The sequence below is a fragment of the Malaclemys terrapin genome, chromosome 18 (assembly GCF_027887155.1).
Source record: "Malaclemys terrapin pileata isolate rMalTer1 chromosome 18, rMalTer1.hap1, whole genome shotgun sequence".
In the NCBI taxonomy this organism is placed as follows: Eukaryota; Metazoa; Chordata; order Testudines; family Emydidae; genus Malaclemys; species Malaclemys terrapin.
Genome location: NC_071522.1, coordinates 19283804 through 19300360, shown reverse-complemented (window position 1 = coordinate 19300360; position 16557 = coordinate 19283804). Strand labels below are relative to the sequence as shown.

The 16557-nt window shown below is 48.7% G+C and overlaps 1 protein-coding gene across 4 annotated transcripts in view; it reads left to right on the top strand.

The window, feature by feature from the left end:
• Window positions 1-16557, top strand: part of DTX2 (deltex E3 ubiquitin ligase 2) — a 66243-nt gene that overhangs the window by 16109 nt on the left and 33577 nt on the right. For all 4 annotated transcript variants that reach the window (XM_054008282.1, XM_054008281.1, XM_054008280.1 and 1 more), the window contains exon 4: window positions 16-610. In XM_054008282.1, coding sequence (XP_053864257.1) covers window positions 16-610 — 595 coding nt within the window. The remainder of the gene's footprint in view (window positions 1-15; window positions 611-16557) is intronic.

Here is a 16557-nt window from a genome sequence, read left to right as displayed (position 1 = left end):
TTTCTCTTGAACCAGGAACCATGCGATCCGTCCGCAGACACCTCTTCGCTCAAGACTCCGCGGCCGGGCAGGGCATCGTGTGGGAGTGGCAGAATGACGAAGGCGGGTGGTCTCCATATGAGATGAAGGTCTGTGTGTTCCTGGAGCAAGCCTTCACGCATGGCCTTCGGCATGTAGACCTGAGCTCCTTGGGCTACAACTACGACATTGATTTTGTATCGCTGGTCCAGACCAACAAGACCTCCAGGTTCCGACGAGGTATTCAGAGGCGCATGGACACCCCGTATCCGGTGACCACGGCCACGGGGCCCCTTCACACGGCAATGGCTTGTTCTTGTCAACAGTGCTTGTTGAATAGTGGAACTGGCCCCATCACCACGCGCTATCGGCACTCCATGATAAACCTCCCCAGTTCATCAGCTGTGCCGCAGGTTTCCAGTCGGACAGCTGCACTAAGCTCTTCTGGTGTCGGCTTTGTGCCCTATAACAAACCAACCTTGTCTGGAGCCAGGTCAGCGCCGAGACTCAATACACAGAGTGCATGGGGGCTGCCTCAGCCCGTGGGAGCCGGAGCCCCGAGCCCAGGACTGTCGGCGTCGAACGGAGTCAGGTACAGAAACCGATTGCATTGAGGGCCTTCGAGAGAGCATAGTCCAACCTGCTAGAATTTGCCATGTAGCAGGCATTTGAATCCAGACCCACATAACAGTGGTTGGATATGATAAAGGAAAGAAAAAAATGGAGTTTGTGCCCTGTCTGACTGCTTTGTGATGGATAAAAGCGGCCTGGAAGGAAGCTATTGCGTTCTCCTTCCCCGCTTGTTTTTTCACATTAGAAATCCAGGCCAGGTCTTCTCTAGAAGTCTCTATGGGCACCTGGAGAACGTGGTAGGATTCTGATGTGGCGCATTCCAGAAAGGGGGAGGTGGTTAATGGAAGGGACAGGGTTTTATTCAGGCAGTTTAAATCTGAGTTAACACAGAAGCCCCCCCAAACCAGCCAGCTGTAAAAGTGTCGCGTTCAGAACCCCATCCCTTCAACGAAGGGCCGAGAGTGCTCCCGGCATGCGTCTGAGACTGCCAGTAAGACATCCAGGAAAGTCCCTCCTTGACAGCTCTAAGTTTAGTTTTTATGACTCAAAAGACCTTCCCCGATTTTTTTTTTAATCAGCACAAAGAATTTTTTTAAAAACGGAAACCGCATAAATCCAGCATTGTTTTTCTTGTGCTGCGCGCCTTTGAAGGCACCGAGCCAGATTCACCTCTGGTGTATCGGAAGTCAGTGGAGTGATGCCACTGCCGAATTTGCCCCATTCTATTGGACAGAGCCTCCAGCTTTATAAGGTTAAATGCCGAGGTGTGGCTGGATAATCAGAGACGCAGTTCGTTCTCCATGTGCTCTCATGCCGTGAGTAAGGCCAAGATTTGGTCACGGAATCCATAACTTGGAGACCTCTGTGACATTTTCCGCTGGAGGTGTCAGCTGGCACGGGCCCAGCAGTTCTCAGCTGGCAGGAAGCAAGGGACCCCACAGCTCCCAGCCGCTGTGGGTAGCGGGGAGACCTTGCAGCTCCGAACCAATGCAGGCAGCAGAGACCCCTCCCTGCAGCTCCCAGCCACCACCAGCGGCAGGGGGTGGGGCTTGCACCAAGGGGTCCCCTTGCCGCTCCCAGCTGCCTTGGGCAGCCAGGGGGACCCCACAGCTGGTAGTGGCAGCGGGGGGACCCAGAAGCCCCAGCGGCCGTGGGTACTGGACCCTCCTCACTTCCCATTTTGTCATAGTTATTTCTAATAAAAGTCAGGACCGGGTCACGTGGATTTTTGGTCATTGCCCATGACCTGTCTGTGACTTCTACTAAAAAATAACCATGACAAAATCTTAGCTTTAGCCACGAACAGCGTCTGTCTGATGTGGCAGCACTGAAAGCACAGCAAAAACGTCATTTTTTGCAAACACAATCGGAGGCTTGCCTCGTGAAGGCTGGCTGCTTGGGGCTTCTGTTTTCTCCCCTTTCCACTGAGGTCACTTTCTGGTGGGGGCTTTTGGGCAGCTTCCGAATGTTTTCAAGGGAGTAGCCGAGGTGGAGCAGAAGTGCTGCACTTGGTCCCTGGTTCTATCAAGGGATTTGGCCTCTCTTGATTCTGCTTCACCCCGTTGTAGAATTCTGTTCATGCTACAGCCATCACTTGTTTGGCTGTTCCCTGACACAGGTGAGACAGGTTTCCATCTTGTGGTGTAAGTGGACTCTTAGCTGTGTCTCCTGCACTGGGCTACAGCCCGACAAAGAGCAAAGGGAACCGTGTGGGGGACATGTTTGGTTCCTGCCTACGCTACAAGAGAAGTGTTTCAATGAGTGTTGCGGCTATGTTGGGGAGGGGGCGATTTGTGTTGTAACGGTGCAGAGGTGGGTGCAGGAGTTCCTATCGATCATTTCATTGTTCTGCCCCACTTCTGTGGCGTGGTGTTACATTTCTTGGAGTGGCTCAGCTGGCCGTGTTCATGGCCCATTCCCCAGGAAAGCAATGAAGCTGAGGTGCTCTAGGGAGGAGACTCCAGTGTATACCTGACCTGATAAGGCTCTGTAAACTACCAAGCCAACGTGCACCTCTCATCTCTGTTCTCCTGCTTGCTTCCTCTCTGGGTTTTAGCGTGATACGGATCTTTTGTGCCACATCCCGTTTTTGCTCCCTCCCAGCAGCAGAAGTGTCAACCTGACTCAGTTCCCCAAGTGGAACAAGCTGATGTCCAAAAACCATTCCAACCTGCGCAGGATTCTGTCCCTTTACAAACATTCACAAGGGTAGCAGCAGGAATAGGTGGCTTGTTAGTTGTAAAGCACCCTTCATTCAAAGTGTTTCGCAAACAGCGAAGAGCTAAGACCGCAAACCCCTCCCACCCAGGAGGTAGATGTACGTTCCATTTTACAAATGGGGAAACCGAGGCACAGATGGGCCTTGTCCAGGGTCACACAGCGAGTCAGCCACAAGAGTCAGGAATACACTGTAGGGGTTTATCAACACTTGAAGAGAAGGGGTGGGGGGGGAACCTGCAGTAGCGAGACTCAGCTCAGAGCCCCAGTTGTCTATCGGGCTAAAAATAACAGGGTAGGCGTTGGACCCCGGGCTCTGAAACCCAGTGAGCAGGGTGGGTCTCCGAGCCCGGGCGCCAGTCCAAGCCTGAATATCTACAATGCTATTTTTAGCCCAGCAAGCTCTAGTCAGTGGATCCAGGCTCTGAGACTGTACCACCAGTTGTGTGTGTGTTGGAGCTGGTGTGGTTTTTTGTTGTTGTTTGTCTACACTGCAAAAAAACCCTGAGACTCGCTGGCTGGGGGCATATTTTTCCAGTGTAGAGGTATTCCAGATCTCCTGATTGCTGTTGCTCTTGTATGTAGCTTGTGTGCAGCCTTTATGCTTCATGATACTTCAGGTCCATCAACAAATAAGTCTTCCATCCTCTCTCAAACTACAGACCAAATAAGGAAGCGTTGAAAGTGGGAATGATTCCCTAATTCTCTACACAAAGCTATTCCTGATGGACAATCAACATGAGTTGAAAGGAAAACGCCAATGTAATGTGGTCACTGCATCAAACTGCAGAGCACAGTTGATCACTAAATAATGTTTCTTTAAAGCAGGGGTCGACAACCCTTCAGAAGGGGTGTGCCGAGTCTTCATTTATTCACTCTAATGTAAGGTTTCACGTGCCAGTCATACATTTTAACCTTTTTAGAAGGTCTCTTTCTATAAGTCTATAATATATAACTAAACTATTGTTGTATGTAAAGTAAATAAGGTTTTTAAAATGTTTAAGAAGCTTCATTTAAAATTAAATTAAAATGCAGAGCCCCCCGGACTGGTGGTCTTGACCCGGGCAGCGTGAGTGCCCCTGAAAATCAGCTGGCGTGCCATAGGTTGCTTACCCCTGCTTTAAAGTCTCTGAGGTGCAATTAACACTCCTAGAGGAAACTGCTGTCTCAGCAGCCTTGTAGTGGTGCAAAATCGGATTGAGAGAATTCATGTCCCACTGGAAAGCATTCGGAAGTCAGGGGGCTCATTTCCCAGCTGTTCTGATCTTGGAATTGTTCTAGTTTCTCTGCTTTCTAAAGAGCTGAATTTTCTCAGTCCTACTAGGCATCATTTGGCCAGGCCTCATGCAGAGAAGTGCAGTGTGGTATAATGTGCACTCCCCAGTAGAAGAGAGGACGGCTGAATAGAGATCCCAAAATAACGGCAGGCAGTGATTTCTGAAAACTGTTTCAGAAATTCAGCTGTTTCTTATCTGTCCAACTATTTTGGGCATTGCCCAGAAACCTCTGCAGGTTTGCTGTTTACAAGTTGTCATGTATCTATTGTATAGCCAACAATTCATTTTTTACATAAAGACCGTGGTTTGTACACTTTGCTGCAAGGACAACCTCAATTCATAGACCAGTTTGTTACCGTTGCGTTCCATCTCTCCGTATTGCTTGCTTTCTGCTCAATAAAGCAGAAGAAACCTGCCTGGCCTGATGCTTGAAAGGTGCAGTCTGCATGGTCTGACGATCACAATGCCAGGACCCAGGCAATGACTCCAAAGGGATCTCTTTGGCTATCTGGGTGCTTTCTTTCCTCTCTCTGCAACTCCCCTGCCCCCAGCAGAATACAAAGAACTCCTTTGGGACTGGGTTGGAAGTCAAGAGACTGGGTCTTTCCCCTGTTCTGCCATTGAGTTTCTGTGTGGCCTTGGGAAGTCACCGTTCCACACAGTGCCTCGGTTTCCCCATTTTCCAGGTGGGGATAATATTGACCTTCCTCTGTAAAATGCTTGGAGATATAGAAATGAAAAGCACTAAATACTGTTGGCTCTTAGATTTGTGGTTTAAAAAGGACATTACCAATACTAGGACTAATGGAAATGTTTTTGTGACAGTTTTTGACTGATTTCCAGTGACAACAATTCCTTGTTGCGGATTTAAACCTCCCCTAGCAGTATTTGCAAAGCTGTTTGTGGTTTATCTATGGGCCCGATCCTGCAAAGTATTACTCATGTAGCTGTTACTCATGTGAGTGGCCTCCTGGAAAGAAAGTGGGAGAACTTCATCCAGTGAAAGTTTGCCTGAGCCCATGTGTTTGTAAAGTGCTGTGTACGTCTACAGAGCTAGGTGTGTTTCACTGTAATAACCCAGACATTGGAACATCGTATGTGTGCAGGAGAAGCTGAACACGAACTTGCTAGTTTAATTGTCCAGGCTGATCCAGTGTAGAAATATAAACAACGTGAAGGTTGAATAGTCTATAGGACTTTTAAAGTGTTTTGTATTGTTAATACAAGAGGATGGTAGTAAGGGGAATATGAGTGTTTTTTTAAATTATTTTTGAGCCTCAGTGTCCTGATTTTAAAAAGAAACATTTACTCTGATTTCTAGTTTACATTCAGACGAGACACTTACAGGTGAAGCCCTGTCTGAACATTAAATATCTCTAGCATTTTGCATACGAGGAAAAGATTCTTCCTGTCCCAAATTCCCCTTCTCTTTCCAAACTCCTACACAGAGCTCTAGGCTATTGGCCTAGTTGGCTGCTGACTTTCCTCCCCAGAGGTGGCTGCATTTCAGTGGGGGGTGTGTGTGTGTGTGTGTGTGTGTGTGTGTATCGTTTGCAAAGTGTGTACTGATCCTTGTGGAAGGAGGCTTTAGGAATGACCAGAGAGGTACTACAGACATCACCCGAAGATAGACCTTCCCTAAGACTAGGTTAGGTACTAACAGTAGGGTGGTCAAGTATCAGGGGGTAGCCATGTTAGTCTGTATCCACAAAAACAACAAGGAGTCTGGTGGCACCTTAAAGACTAACAGATTTATTTGGGTATAAGCTTTCGTGAGTAAAACCCCTCACTTCTTCAGATGCATGGAGTTTTGTAACTTTCACTCTATGCATCTGAAGAAGTGAGGTTTTTGACCCACAAAAGCTTATACCCAGATAAATCTGTTTGTCAGTAGGGTGGTGTGAGCTCTTTGTGGGGTAAGGGCTGCCGTGAAATCAAGGAGGGGGCGTAACTGATTCCAGATCCTCATTTCTGCTAGCTCTGTGGATTCGTGCAAGCAGAAGACAGGCATTCCTCTGGAAGAATACAACCCCTCTCATATGTCTCGTGGGCTACTGTTTCCTGTACTAAACACGCAGCCGGTTTGGAAACACTGGTTCACAAACAGACCCAAACTGTTCTGTCCTCTCAGGAGCATTAAGGGATGCTCAGATAAGCTCGCTCCTAACTAATATGCTTTGTCACTGATGCTGGACTGGATTGATTCTTAATCCACACCCAGCAGCATAGTACCAGAGTTCCCTAAGAGCCATTGCATTGCCTTCTCTTGCCCATGTGGACTAAGCTTTTGGGACCGAGTGGGCAGTTTTCAATAGGGCCCTGGTTAGGATTTGGATTGAGAGTCCCACATTCCTGGAGGGCCCAAGGGCTGTGAGCTGTTAGTATATTGAAGGTGGCTTTGGAGGAAGCTGGTCCATAACTTGGCAGACGAGAGTGCCCATCAGTGAAGTCGTGAAACTTGCTGACTTTACTTGCAGACAGTGTGGTGCCCACTACATTCACAGTAATCCATGGCCCATTAAGCCTTTTAGAGGCTGCGGAGGGATTACTTGATCCAGCATCTGCTGGGAACAATGCAACACCACAGGGAATATGGCTTATACTCAGGGTCATTGGAGGGGTGTGGGAGAGACTAGACACACCTGCAAATGGTGAGACAGGAGTGATCCTACATGCAGACTATGAAATCTGCCTTTGTGGCTTGACCCTCCTAGCTGCTAGCTCCATTCCAGATCACCGTCCGGCTGTTAGTCAGTGCATGGCGCAGGAGAGAGCCACTTGACATTGCTGTGGGGAGATTGTCAGACTGACTTTCTGGGGGACTGGAACTTGGTTTGGAAGGTGAGAGTTTTGTTGGCTTCCTTTACTCTGTGAGCGTCTGGCTGTGGAGGTTTCTGCCTTAGTTGTGGGGTTTTTTTGCGGGGTGGGGAGGGCAATATCTAATATTAGCCTGTATCCTAGCCATCCCCTTGTCATTTGTTTCCGGTGCACTCCATGTGAAAAGCTATTCCTTTATTTGATGCTGGCAGATGTCTATCAGTAGAGCTGGGGGAGACTCTGGGGAGGGGTCCAGAGACCATGCTCTTGCACTGATGGGGGGAGGACTGTAGCATTGGAGGAGCAAGCTCCTAACCCGTGATTCAGGAAAGGATGGGCAGTGCAACTCTTTGTTAGAGGATGTTTCCGGATGCCTTATGGCATCCTCCTAACTCAGGATTTTGAATCTCTGTGGGGTTTTCTTGTATTCCCCCGTCTGACCCTCCACGCAGGGATTCAGAGGGAAGGGGGACAGTGAGGGGAATTTGGGCCTCAAATAGCAGCAAATGGAAAAGGGACAATTTCACCCCAAGCAGACAGCCCTGGATGGCTTTTCCCTTTCTTTCCACATGATGGACTTGAATCGGAAGCCCAGTCAATTATTCCTGTCTGGGGTTCTGTTCTCCGGCTTGTGAAATTCCATTTTCCAACAGAAAATATTCTAATACCCATGTATTAGAGGAAACCTGACCAGCCGACTCTCACAATGTGTTTCATTTTACTTCTAGCTGTGACATTCCTGGGTTTCCCCCTCCTCCCCTTTCCCTCCTCAGCTAGGGTTTGTTTCTGCAAAATGTTTCTTCTTTTCTTCCCTCACAGTCCATATGCGTCTCCTCCTTTTGTCGCTTGTACATTTCAGGGAAATGTTAGTGTTTGTGGCTGATTCAGTGTCAGTGAACATAAGGGACTAATTACCCTGGCAAGAGCTGGGTGTCTGTGTGAGTTTCCATCACAGAGCTCTGCTGATGCATCTCCGTTGTGACGTACCCTTGCCAGTTTTGTGGTCCAGGCTCAGAGCCCCGACTGTTCTGAGGCTGGGTTTTGTGACACTGGCCTGTGTGTACAAGGGGCAGTGAAGAGATTTCGGTCTCCAGAGCGGCCACCCAATGAACAGGTTTGCCCCCCTTTCATCTCTGGGTATTTCCTGTCCAAAGACTTGTCTATACAAGGAATGGGGGGGCCCTCAGGAAAGTTAATGCGAGTGAATTGAAAGTGGAGTAATTAAATCACATTAAACCCCTGTGTGGATGCTCATATTTAGAATTAAAGTGGCCGCAGATCAGTGTAGTTTTAATTGAATGCAACTGAATTAAGGAATAGGCAGAGCTGCAACCGTGCGTCACCCCTGGGTCTGAAACACACTGAGAACGTGTATTTCTCTCTACACTGGCAAGCACATGCCTGGTTATAATATGGTTTGAACATGGGGTCTGCTCTTTTGCAGCAACGGAAACAGTTGAACGAAATGCATTAATTTTACATTTATCCCGGGCAGGGCAGGGGGGTTCAACACATTTTTCAAAGGCCGGTTACATTCCGGATTCCCTTGAATCATTGCTAGATCAAGGTAATTACAGAGAGGAGCAGGAAACAATGTGGCCCAACGGGTAGGGCACCGAATTGGAACTCAGGGGGCGGGGAGTCGATTCTTGGCCCTGCCACTACCCCGCTGGGTTGCCTTTGGGACTCGTTTCGTTTCTCTGTGCCTTATTTTCCATCTGTAACATGGGGGTGGGGGGCGCCTGTGACGTTGTGCAGTCTATATGGTTTTATAAAAACTTGATAATAAGTCAATATAATGTAACTGAGATAGTTTTAGAGAAAATATGGTAATAAGTGAATGTAAGTAACTGGGATATGCCTCATGCAAAAGGTCTCTTGTAAGGTATCATTCCAAAGCTTATAATCTACTGAGTGTGATCATCTGATTTGTATAAATGTACCACTCTTGTATCTAAAACTAGAAATATAAAATGTAACTCTGAGGGCCTATTGTAATTGTGTAAAGTGTGGACCATTAATGATGGTTTGGAATCTTGATGACTCCCATTGTCTGCAGATGGCTGTATTTACCTGTGAGTCTTCCTGTATATGTGTGTGCTGGCAAGTGAGTAATGAAGTCTTGCAGTGACATGTGATCATGTCACCTGAACTGGAATCCATCTTTAACCTGGTGCTTTTCCAGTGAGGGGGGGTGGAAACCCAGAGAGACAAAGAGATCCCGCCTTATGCAAAAGATATATAAAGGGGGGAAGAGAACAGAGAGAGAGAGAAGCCATCATGAAGAATCCCCTAGCTACCACCTGAGCTGCAACAAGAGCTGTACCAGGGGAAAGAATTGTGCCCAGGCCTGGAAGGTGTCCAGTCTGAGAAAAATTTACTGAAACATCTCTGAGGGTGAGATTATCTGTATTTAGTTTGATTAGGCATAGATTTGCGCATTTTATTTTATTTTGCTTGGTGACTTACTTTGTTCTGTCTGTTACTACTTTGAACCACTTAAATCCTACTGTCTGTATTTAATAAAATCACTTTCTATTTAGTAATTCACTCAGAGTATGTATTAATACCTGGGGGAGCAAACAACTGTGCATATCTCTCTATCAGTGTTATAGAGGGCGAACAATTTATGAGTTTGCCCTGCATAAACTTTATGCAGGGTAAAACGGATTTATCTGGGTTTAGACCCCATTGGGAGTTGGGCATCTGAGTGCTAAAGACAAGCACGCTACTGCGAGCTGTTTTCAGGTAAACTTGCAGCTTTGGGACAAGTGATTCAGACCCTGGGTCTGTGTCTGGAGCCAGACGGGAGTGTCTGGCTCAGCAAGACAGGGTGCTGGAGTCCTGAGCTGGCAGGGAAAGCAGAAGCAGGGGTAGTCTTTGCACATCTGGTGGCAGCTCCCAAGGGGGTTTCTGTGATCCAACCCGTCAAAGCACTCTCCGTAAGAACGGTGCATTTATTATTCCCACTGCCAGCTGGATGTGTAGCAGAGAGAAACTACAGAACAGTCAGCACCTTACAATTGCTGGTGCCATGGGCCTGTTGTGAGCTTAGCTGCTTTCTGAAGATAACACCAGGAGTGGGAAGGGGTGGATTTCAAAGCGATGGGAACCGCCGCGTAGTAATGCTCTTTGCATCACTCTAGTTAATTACAGAGAAGGATAAATCGCTGAAGTTTGGTAAGAAGTGTCTTTGATGTAATAAAGGCAGCTCTAACACTGTAATAATTATAAAGCGGACCAACGTAATCCCCGGTGCAACTCCATTAACGTGACTGAAATTAAACCAAGGATGGCTCTGGCCCCAAACGTTCAGTTCAGCCGCATGTGGTGGCAGGAGGCTTTCATAGCTGTAAGCTAGTTTCTGTGTGTTTAAAAATCAAAGGGGGGTGAGTTTACAGTGGTTTGACATACACCGTATTTGCAGATTATGGGTGTGGTGCCGAATACCCACAATTTGCATTGACTTTCCTGGAAGTGGGCGGATGTTCAGCATCTGTCAGGATGGAGCACTATGTGAGAAGCAGCAGGGCCTAGTGGCTAGGGCAAGGAGGAGGGAATGAGGGCTGAGTTCTAGTCCTGCTCTGCAACTTCCTCTTTTTCCCCTCCCACCATTCACCCGCCTTGTCTGTAGACGAGGAGGTAAACCCTTTAGGGCAGGGACTTTCTCGCTGTTTTTGTATAGCACGGTGAAGCCCTGAGCTCAGCTGAGATGCAACGAATAACAAACCACTTTCTGTTGTTTCCCATTATGTTAAAAAAAACCCCTAAAGAAATCTAGCTAGTGTGATGTTAACTCGGTGAAACGGGAGTCCAGAATTTTCAACATACCCAGCCGTGGGGCCTCACATGGGCAGGTGATTTTACTCCTGATGTTGTTCAGGATTAACCGCCCACAATCCAGGGGTGCAGCTGGGAGGTTTGATTCGCTCAAGCTCGCCTGCCGAAAACAGCAGTCTGGCCGTTGCGGCATGCGCAGTCTCAGGCTAGCCACCTGGGCTCGGACCCAGGGGGCTGGGCAGGGTTTGACTTGGGCGGCGATCCACGCTGCTGTTTTCAGGGCGCTAGTTTGAGCGCAGCTAGTGCGAATCTGGGACGCACGCCTCCCAGCTGGAGTGTAGCCATCCCCACGCGGCCGGGTATCACAACGCAAAATGTCTCTCTCGAGTGAGATCTGATTTAGACTGCTGTGTCCTCTGTAAAAACACAAGTAACGGCCAGTTTGGGCCAGGCCGAAGCAGGAAATGTATTTTTGGGCCTGGGTTTGTAGTGCTCAGTCTGGCTTCTTTTGTTCTTTGAGGAAGTGCAAGTTCAGAATCAGGTGGGGCATGGCCATTTGCATCCTAATAGATCAATACAGAGTGCTGCAGAGAGAACCTGGGCAACCTTTAAAACATTGGTGGAAAGAGGAACCGATCTTCTGTAGGAAGAGTTTTCCCAAGCCCAGTGTTTAAGGCTGTGATTCTGTCCTGCTGTTTCTTCCTTATTCACATCGGCAGCGTTAGCTCTAGGTATTCAGAGCATGGATGGAAGACCAACTGGGTGGGTACATGAGGAGTTTTCTCAGGCTACTAAGGGGTGGGTGGGAAGAGTTTTCATTAGAGCCCATTGATAAATTATAGCCACTGCACCACCTTGCTGGCCACACAAGTCAAAGCTTGCCCAGCCCCCGGGGTTTGAGCTCAGGTGGCTAGCTTGAGTGAGTCAAACCTCCCCCACCTTCAGTGTACTTACAGCATAGCAGTGTGGCCTAGTGGATGGAGCACTGGACTAGGACTCAGGAGACCTTGGTTCTATTCCTGGCTCTGCTACTGGCCTGCTAGGTGACCTTTGTCAAATCACTTTGCTGTGCCGTGCCTCAGATTCCCCATCTGTAAAATGGGGATAATGCTCCTTTGAATAGTGCTTGGAGATGTACTGCTGAAAAGAGCTAGGTATTACGGTTACCATTAAAACCATGCTTCAGGTCATGTCCCCATTATAGCCAAGGCACTTTAAGGTAAATTGTTGCAGTGAATCCTTCCTGTTTGTGCCCCAGTAAAAACAGTTCTGCAGCTGTTCAGGCTTCTGCTTGACAGGCCTCCACCATCACTCTACGAGCAGCTGTTTGTTCGGGCAGGTGGTACGAAATGATGGTGCATCTGCAAAACATAAGAGAACTATTGTACTTCGAAGGCCTTGGAGTTATTTGACTTCGGGGTTTGAATCCAAGCTTTCAGTTTTACTGGTCCCCAGCTTGGCACTGTTTTGGGTAGAAACATGTGGGTCAAATTCCAGTGGAGTGTAGACCTTGCCTACGCCGACAGGGAGGGGTCTCCCATTGGCGTCAGTAATCCACCTCCCGGAGAGGCAATAGCTGGGTTCATGGAACAATTCTGTCACCGACCTAGCGCTGTCCCTATGGAGACTTAGGTCGGTTTAATTATCCTTCAGAGGGGTATTGCTACGCACTGCTTTCCCTAATGCTCTTTAGGGAAGTGTCTGTGTCCTGAACCTTAGCAAGGGCTGGCTCAGTGAGGGGAGTTGACCCACCTTTTCCCCTCCCTGGGAACGTGCCCTGTTTCCCAGGGATACTGTGAGGATTGCTGCGTTAAAGACCGGGAGAGGCTCAGCTGCTGTGGGGATGGGGGCTGCGGTACTTTGGCTGGATAGGGGGTGATACAAACCCCGAGCTTTAGGCGTGTTAGTGGGACTTGCCCAACTTTTGCATGTAGCCTTTTACCCAGAGTCCTTTCCACTCTGGTGTCATGGGAGTAAAATCCACTCTGTCCTAAACGGGCAACTGCAGACCTTTCCATTTAGAAATGGATGTCAAAGCCCATTTGTTAGTCTCTAAGGTGTCACAAGTACTCCTGTTCTTTTTGCGGATACAGACTAACACGGCTGCTGCTCTGAAACCTGTCAAAGACCATCTGATTTCTTCCCCGGTGCCTCTGTCCCTGCAAGGAAGGAGAAGCAGTGTTGTCATATCTGCCTTTTTCTCTTTGAGCATGAATGTATGGCAGGTGCTTTACTCGTTCAGAACTACTTAGTTTGGGTCGAACCCAGTCAGCTCTTCCCGTGCCAAGGTAGAGAGAGAGGCTTTAACATACGGGCTCTTAAAACAAAGATGCCGCTGACGTAACTGCGAGTAATCTCACGCCAAAGCCTCTCTTTCTTGTGCAGCTTCAGACAAGTGTCTGGGGAGACATATCGGTGAGCGGGCATCTGTCGGAGACATGGACCGAGGGAAATACTGCTCCGTGGGCTTGACTATATCAGCAGATGAGAGGAGTCTTTGAGGGGCGTTTTCTGCCCCCCAAAATATAACTTCTGCTGTAGCAACGGCAGACATCTCAGGCTCTGCTCAGGGCAGATCCATCCCACTCCCCTTTGCCCAACTCCTTAACATCTTGTGTAGCTGAATGACACACTGCTCCCAATTCATTTCACTGCACCCTGGCCGCTTGGTCAGCTGGCCTGCCCTGTGGTTCGCAGATCTAGGGTCAGTCTTTGGTGAGTGACTCATTGACATAACAAAACTTTATACCCAGTACTGTGGCTTTGAATACACCTGCAAAACCATATGGTGAGGAGTCTCCCCAGCAAGAGGAACCCATCACTTCCCTCCATTTCACCAGGCTTGGGTCTGTGACCCTAACAAAAAAATACATACTAGGCACAGGAGATTGTTCTTCCCGCTGGGAAATCCCAAGGTCACTTGTCATTTCACGAGGGCCCTGACTCCTGCAGTGGTTGAGCAGTATGCGAAACGTCCCTGCCTACTCTCACAAAGCATGGTTTGTCTAGGCTCCTGGCTTGTCCTGGTGGGCGTCCAGCACACGTTTTGAGCCCAGATTACCCAATGTTCCACCCTTCTATGTGCTGTAGCAGCGACAGGAAACCTCGATACGTTTGTTCCACTTGAGGGATTTTGCTTCTGCTTTGCAGGGGGCAGTGGTGCTTTCGCCAGTTCAGCTACTCCGGCGATGCGGGCCTACAAGTACTTAGTGGATGCCTGTGTTACCAGATGTACCCATTACTTTGGGGTGTGCTCATTTATTCGGGTTACTCCTCTGGGGAAGGGGATTTTGTAATCCTGTCAAGGTACTGCTTGTGTCACTTGTGTTTACATATGGAGCTCTACTTCTCCCTTCTGCAAGTCCCCTCCCAATGGAGCTATCTTGCAGGACCTAGGCTCCCTAGGGCTGGGTTACTCCCACCCCAGAACCGGATGAAAACACTCACACCCACACGTACATTAACAGAACAAGTCTGAGCGGACCGGGTCAATCAGCACTGTCAAGCTGACCCCTTATATGTCTCCAGACTCACTGGGCTGGAGGAAGCAGCACTTTCAAGCTGTCTCTCCTTATATGCCCCTGGGCTCCATGGACTGGGTCAAGCAGCACTTTCAAGCTGTTACCCTTATGCGTCCCAAATTCAGCACGTCCCTATCCCCACTCCCCCAACACAATTGTACTGGCAATAACCTACTCGATGAGCAAACCCTACGGTATTTTGGGCGCTGCAGGGATCTTTAGCTTAGGTCAAAGAAGCGTTGCTGTAGAGTGAATGGGGGAAGCTAAAAACACAAACGAGTAAAGTTCAGCAAGAGAGAGAGAAGCCACCAACTTAACCATAGCAGTTATTTATTGAATAATAGTGATAACCACACAAGGAGGACTAAACCAACATAACATACATGATTAAAGGCTAATACCTGAGGTAGATAGGAAAACAGAGAGAGAGAAAGAAAGAAAGAAAGAAGGGGGTCTCACCGCTCCCTGAAGCTTGAACTGGTCGGGGTTCCCAGATGATGGTGGTAGCTGAGGGTCCTGAGGGCAAGAGGCAGGCAGAGTCCCCAGCACGATCAGTGAGGGGATGATGGAGTTCCAGTGGAACTGATGCCTAGTTTGGATCTAAGGCCTTGGCTACACTGGCAATTCACAGCGCTGCACTTGCTGCGCTCAGGGGTGTGAAAAAACACACTCGCAGCGCTGCAAGCTATTCCTCTCGCAGAGGTGGAGTACTTGCAGCTCTCTCGCAGCGCTGGTGGTGCAACTACACTTGCTCTTCACAGCGCTGCCTCGGCAGCGCTGTGAATCCGCGAGTGTAGCCAAGGCCTAAGCATCAGAACCCTGACTAGAGGGTAAGTAGGGATTTTTGTAGAGAAAATACAATGGTTGAAGGGAGAACACTAGATTTGTTTATAGGTAAACTGATGACTCAGGGGTTTTCTTTAGACTAGACAATAGGAGCTGATCACTCTTGGCTATGGGGGGTGTTTTCTTCCAGGGAGCTCACAATACAACTAGGCTGCTTCAGTATTTGGATATCAATTAAGGATTCATTACTAGAATTGGTCTGATAACTGCTGAGCTGGGTGTGTGTGCAGGCGTAGGTTCATTAGCATCTGGAGCAGAGATTCCCAGGATGCAGTGCTTCCCTGCTTTTTCTGGTCCCAGAGTTCAGTGTGGTTCTCTGTTCTCCATTCTGTATGTAAACTGAGATATCTTCCTGTCCCATCTTTCATGCAGATGAGGATAGGGGAGTTGTCTCTGCTCTCCATTCTGTATGCTAATGGAGATGTCTTAATCTTGTCACCCTTGTGAGGAGGGGTCTAGGTGTGTCTTCCAACGCCCTTCACAGCTCTCTGCAAGTTTTCTTCCTCCTCTCTGGAGCTTTTTAGTACTCTTGCAAACGGGGAGGAGACCTATGCTGTTCTTGTGTTATTCTCTGGAGACGCACCTTGTAAGAGCCTCACTTATCCACCCACCTTCCCTGCTGAGCCCAGAATTTGGTTGCATTCTTTAATCTTTTCTGCCATCCACAAGAAGGAAAAAAAGGGAAGTGATAGCACTAGAGTCTGCAACTCTGCACGGGGGATGAACCAGGCTAGCGCTGTGTGTGTGTGTGTTGACATGGAGGTGCGGTGGAGCGGGCAGTCACGTGATAGGATCACGGACCCAAAGCTTAGAACTTGAGAGAACAGCTCTCCCAGGTGGGATGTCCCTCTGTCCTGTGCGGTGTTCGCGCGGGAGGAGGCGAGCCGTTTTGGTTCAGGGTTGTCGGCTCGTTGACGTTGGTAGAGCGATCCTCAAATTTGCCTTCCCTCATTGAGCCTCGAAAAACGTTCATTGTCCGCGTTTGGAGGGCGAGACGCAGCCTCGCTGTGGCTCTGCTCCTGAGAGGTGACCGAGGAGGGTGGTGGTGGAGGCTAGAAATGGGGCGTGGGAAGAGATCGGGCTAGAGAGGAAAGAAACGCCAAGAAGAGAACTGCTGGGAAGAGGCCAAATCAGAAGAGAAATGTTGTGAAGAATGAAATGGATTTTAGGGTCTAATCCAAGCCCTTGGCAATCCCTTGGGGCCTTTCCAGGGACTTGGGTGGGCTTTGGGTAATGCCCTTAGCGAGAGCAGCGAAGTGATGTGTCTCTTGAAAAGATTGCGACATTCCGAACAGCTTAGTGTGACGGGGGAAAACCCAGCTACTGAAATAGCCGGATGGGAAAACCACCATGATGCAGATTTGTAGGGCCAGAAGAAACCATTATAATCCTCTCCTCTGCCTGCCCGCAAAACACAAGCTATAGCACCACAGCCAGTGGATTCCTGCCTCGAGCCCATAACCTCTGTTTGAGTTACAGTGCGTCTCAAGGCATGTAAGGTAGGAGGA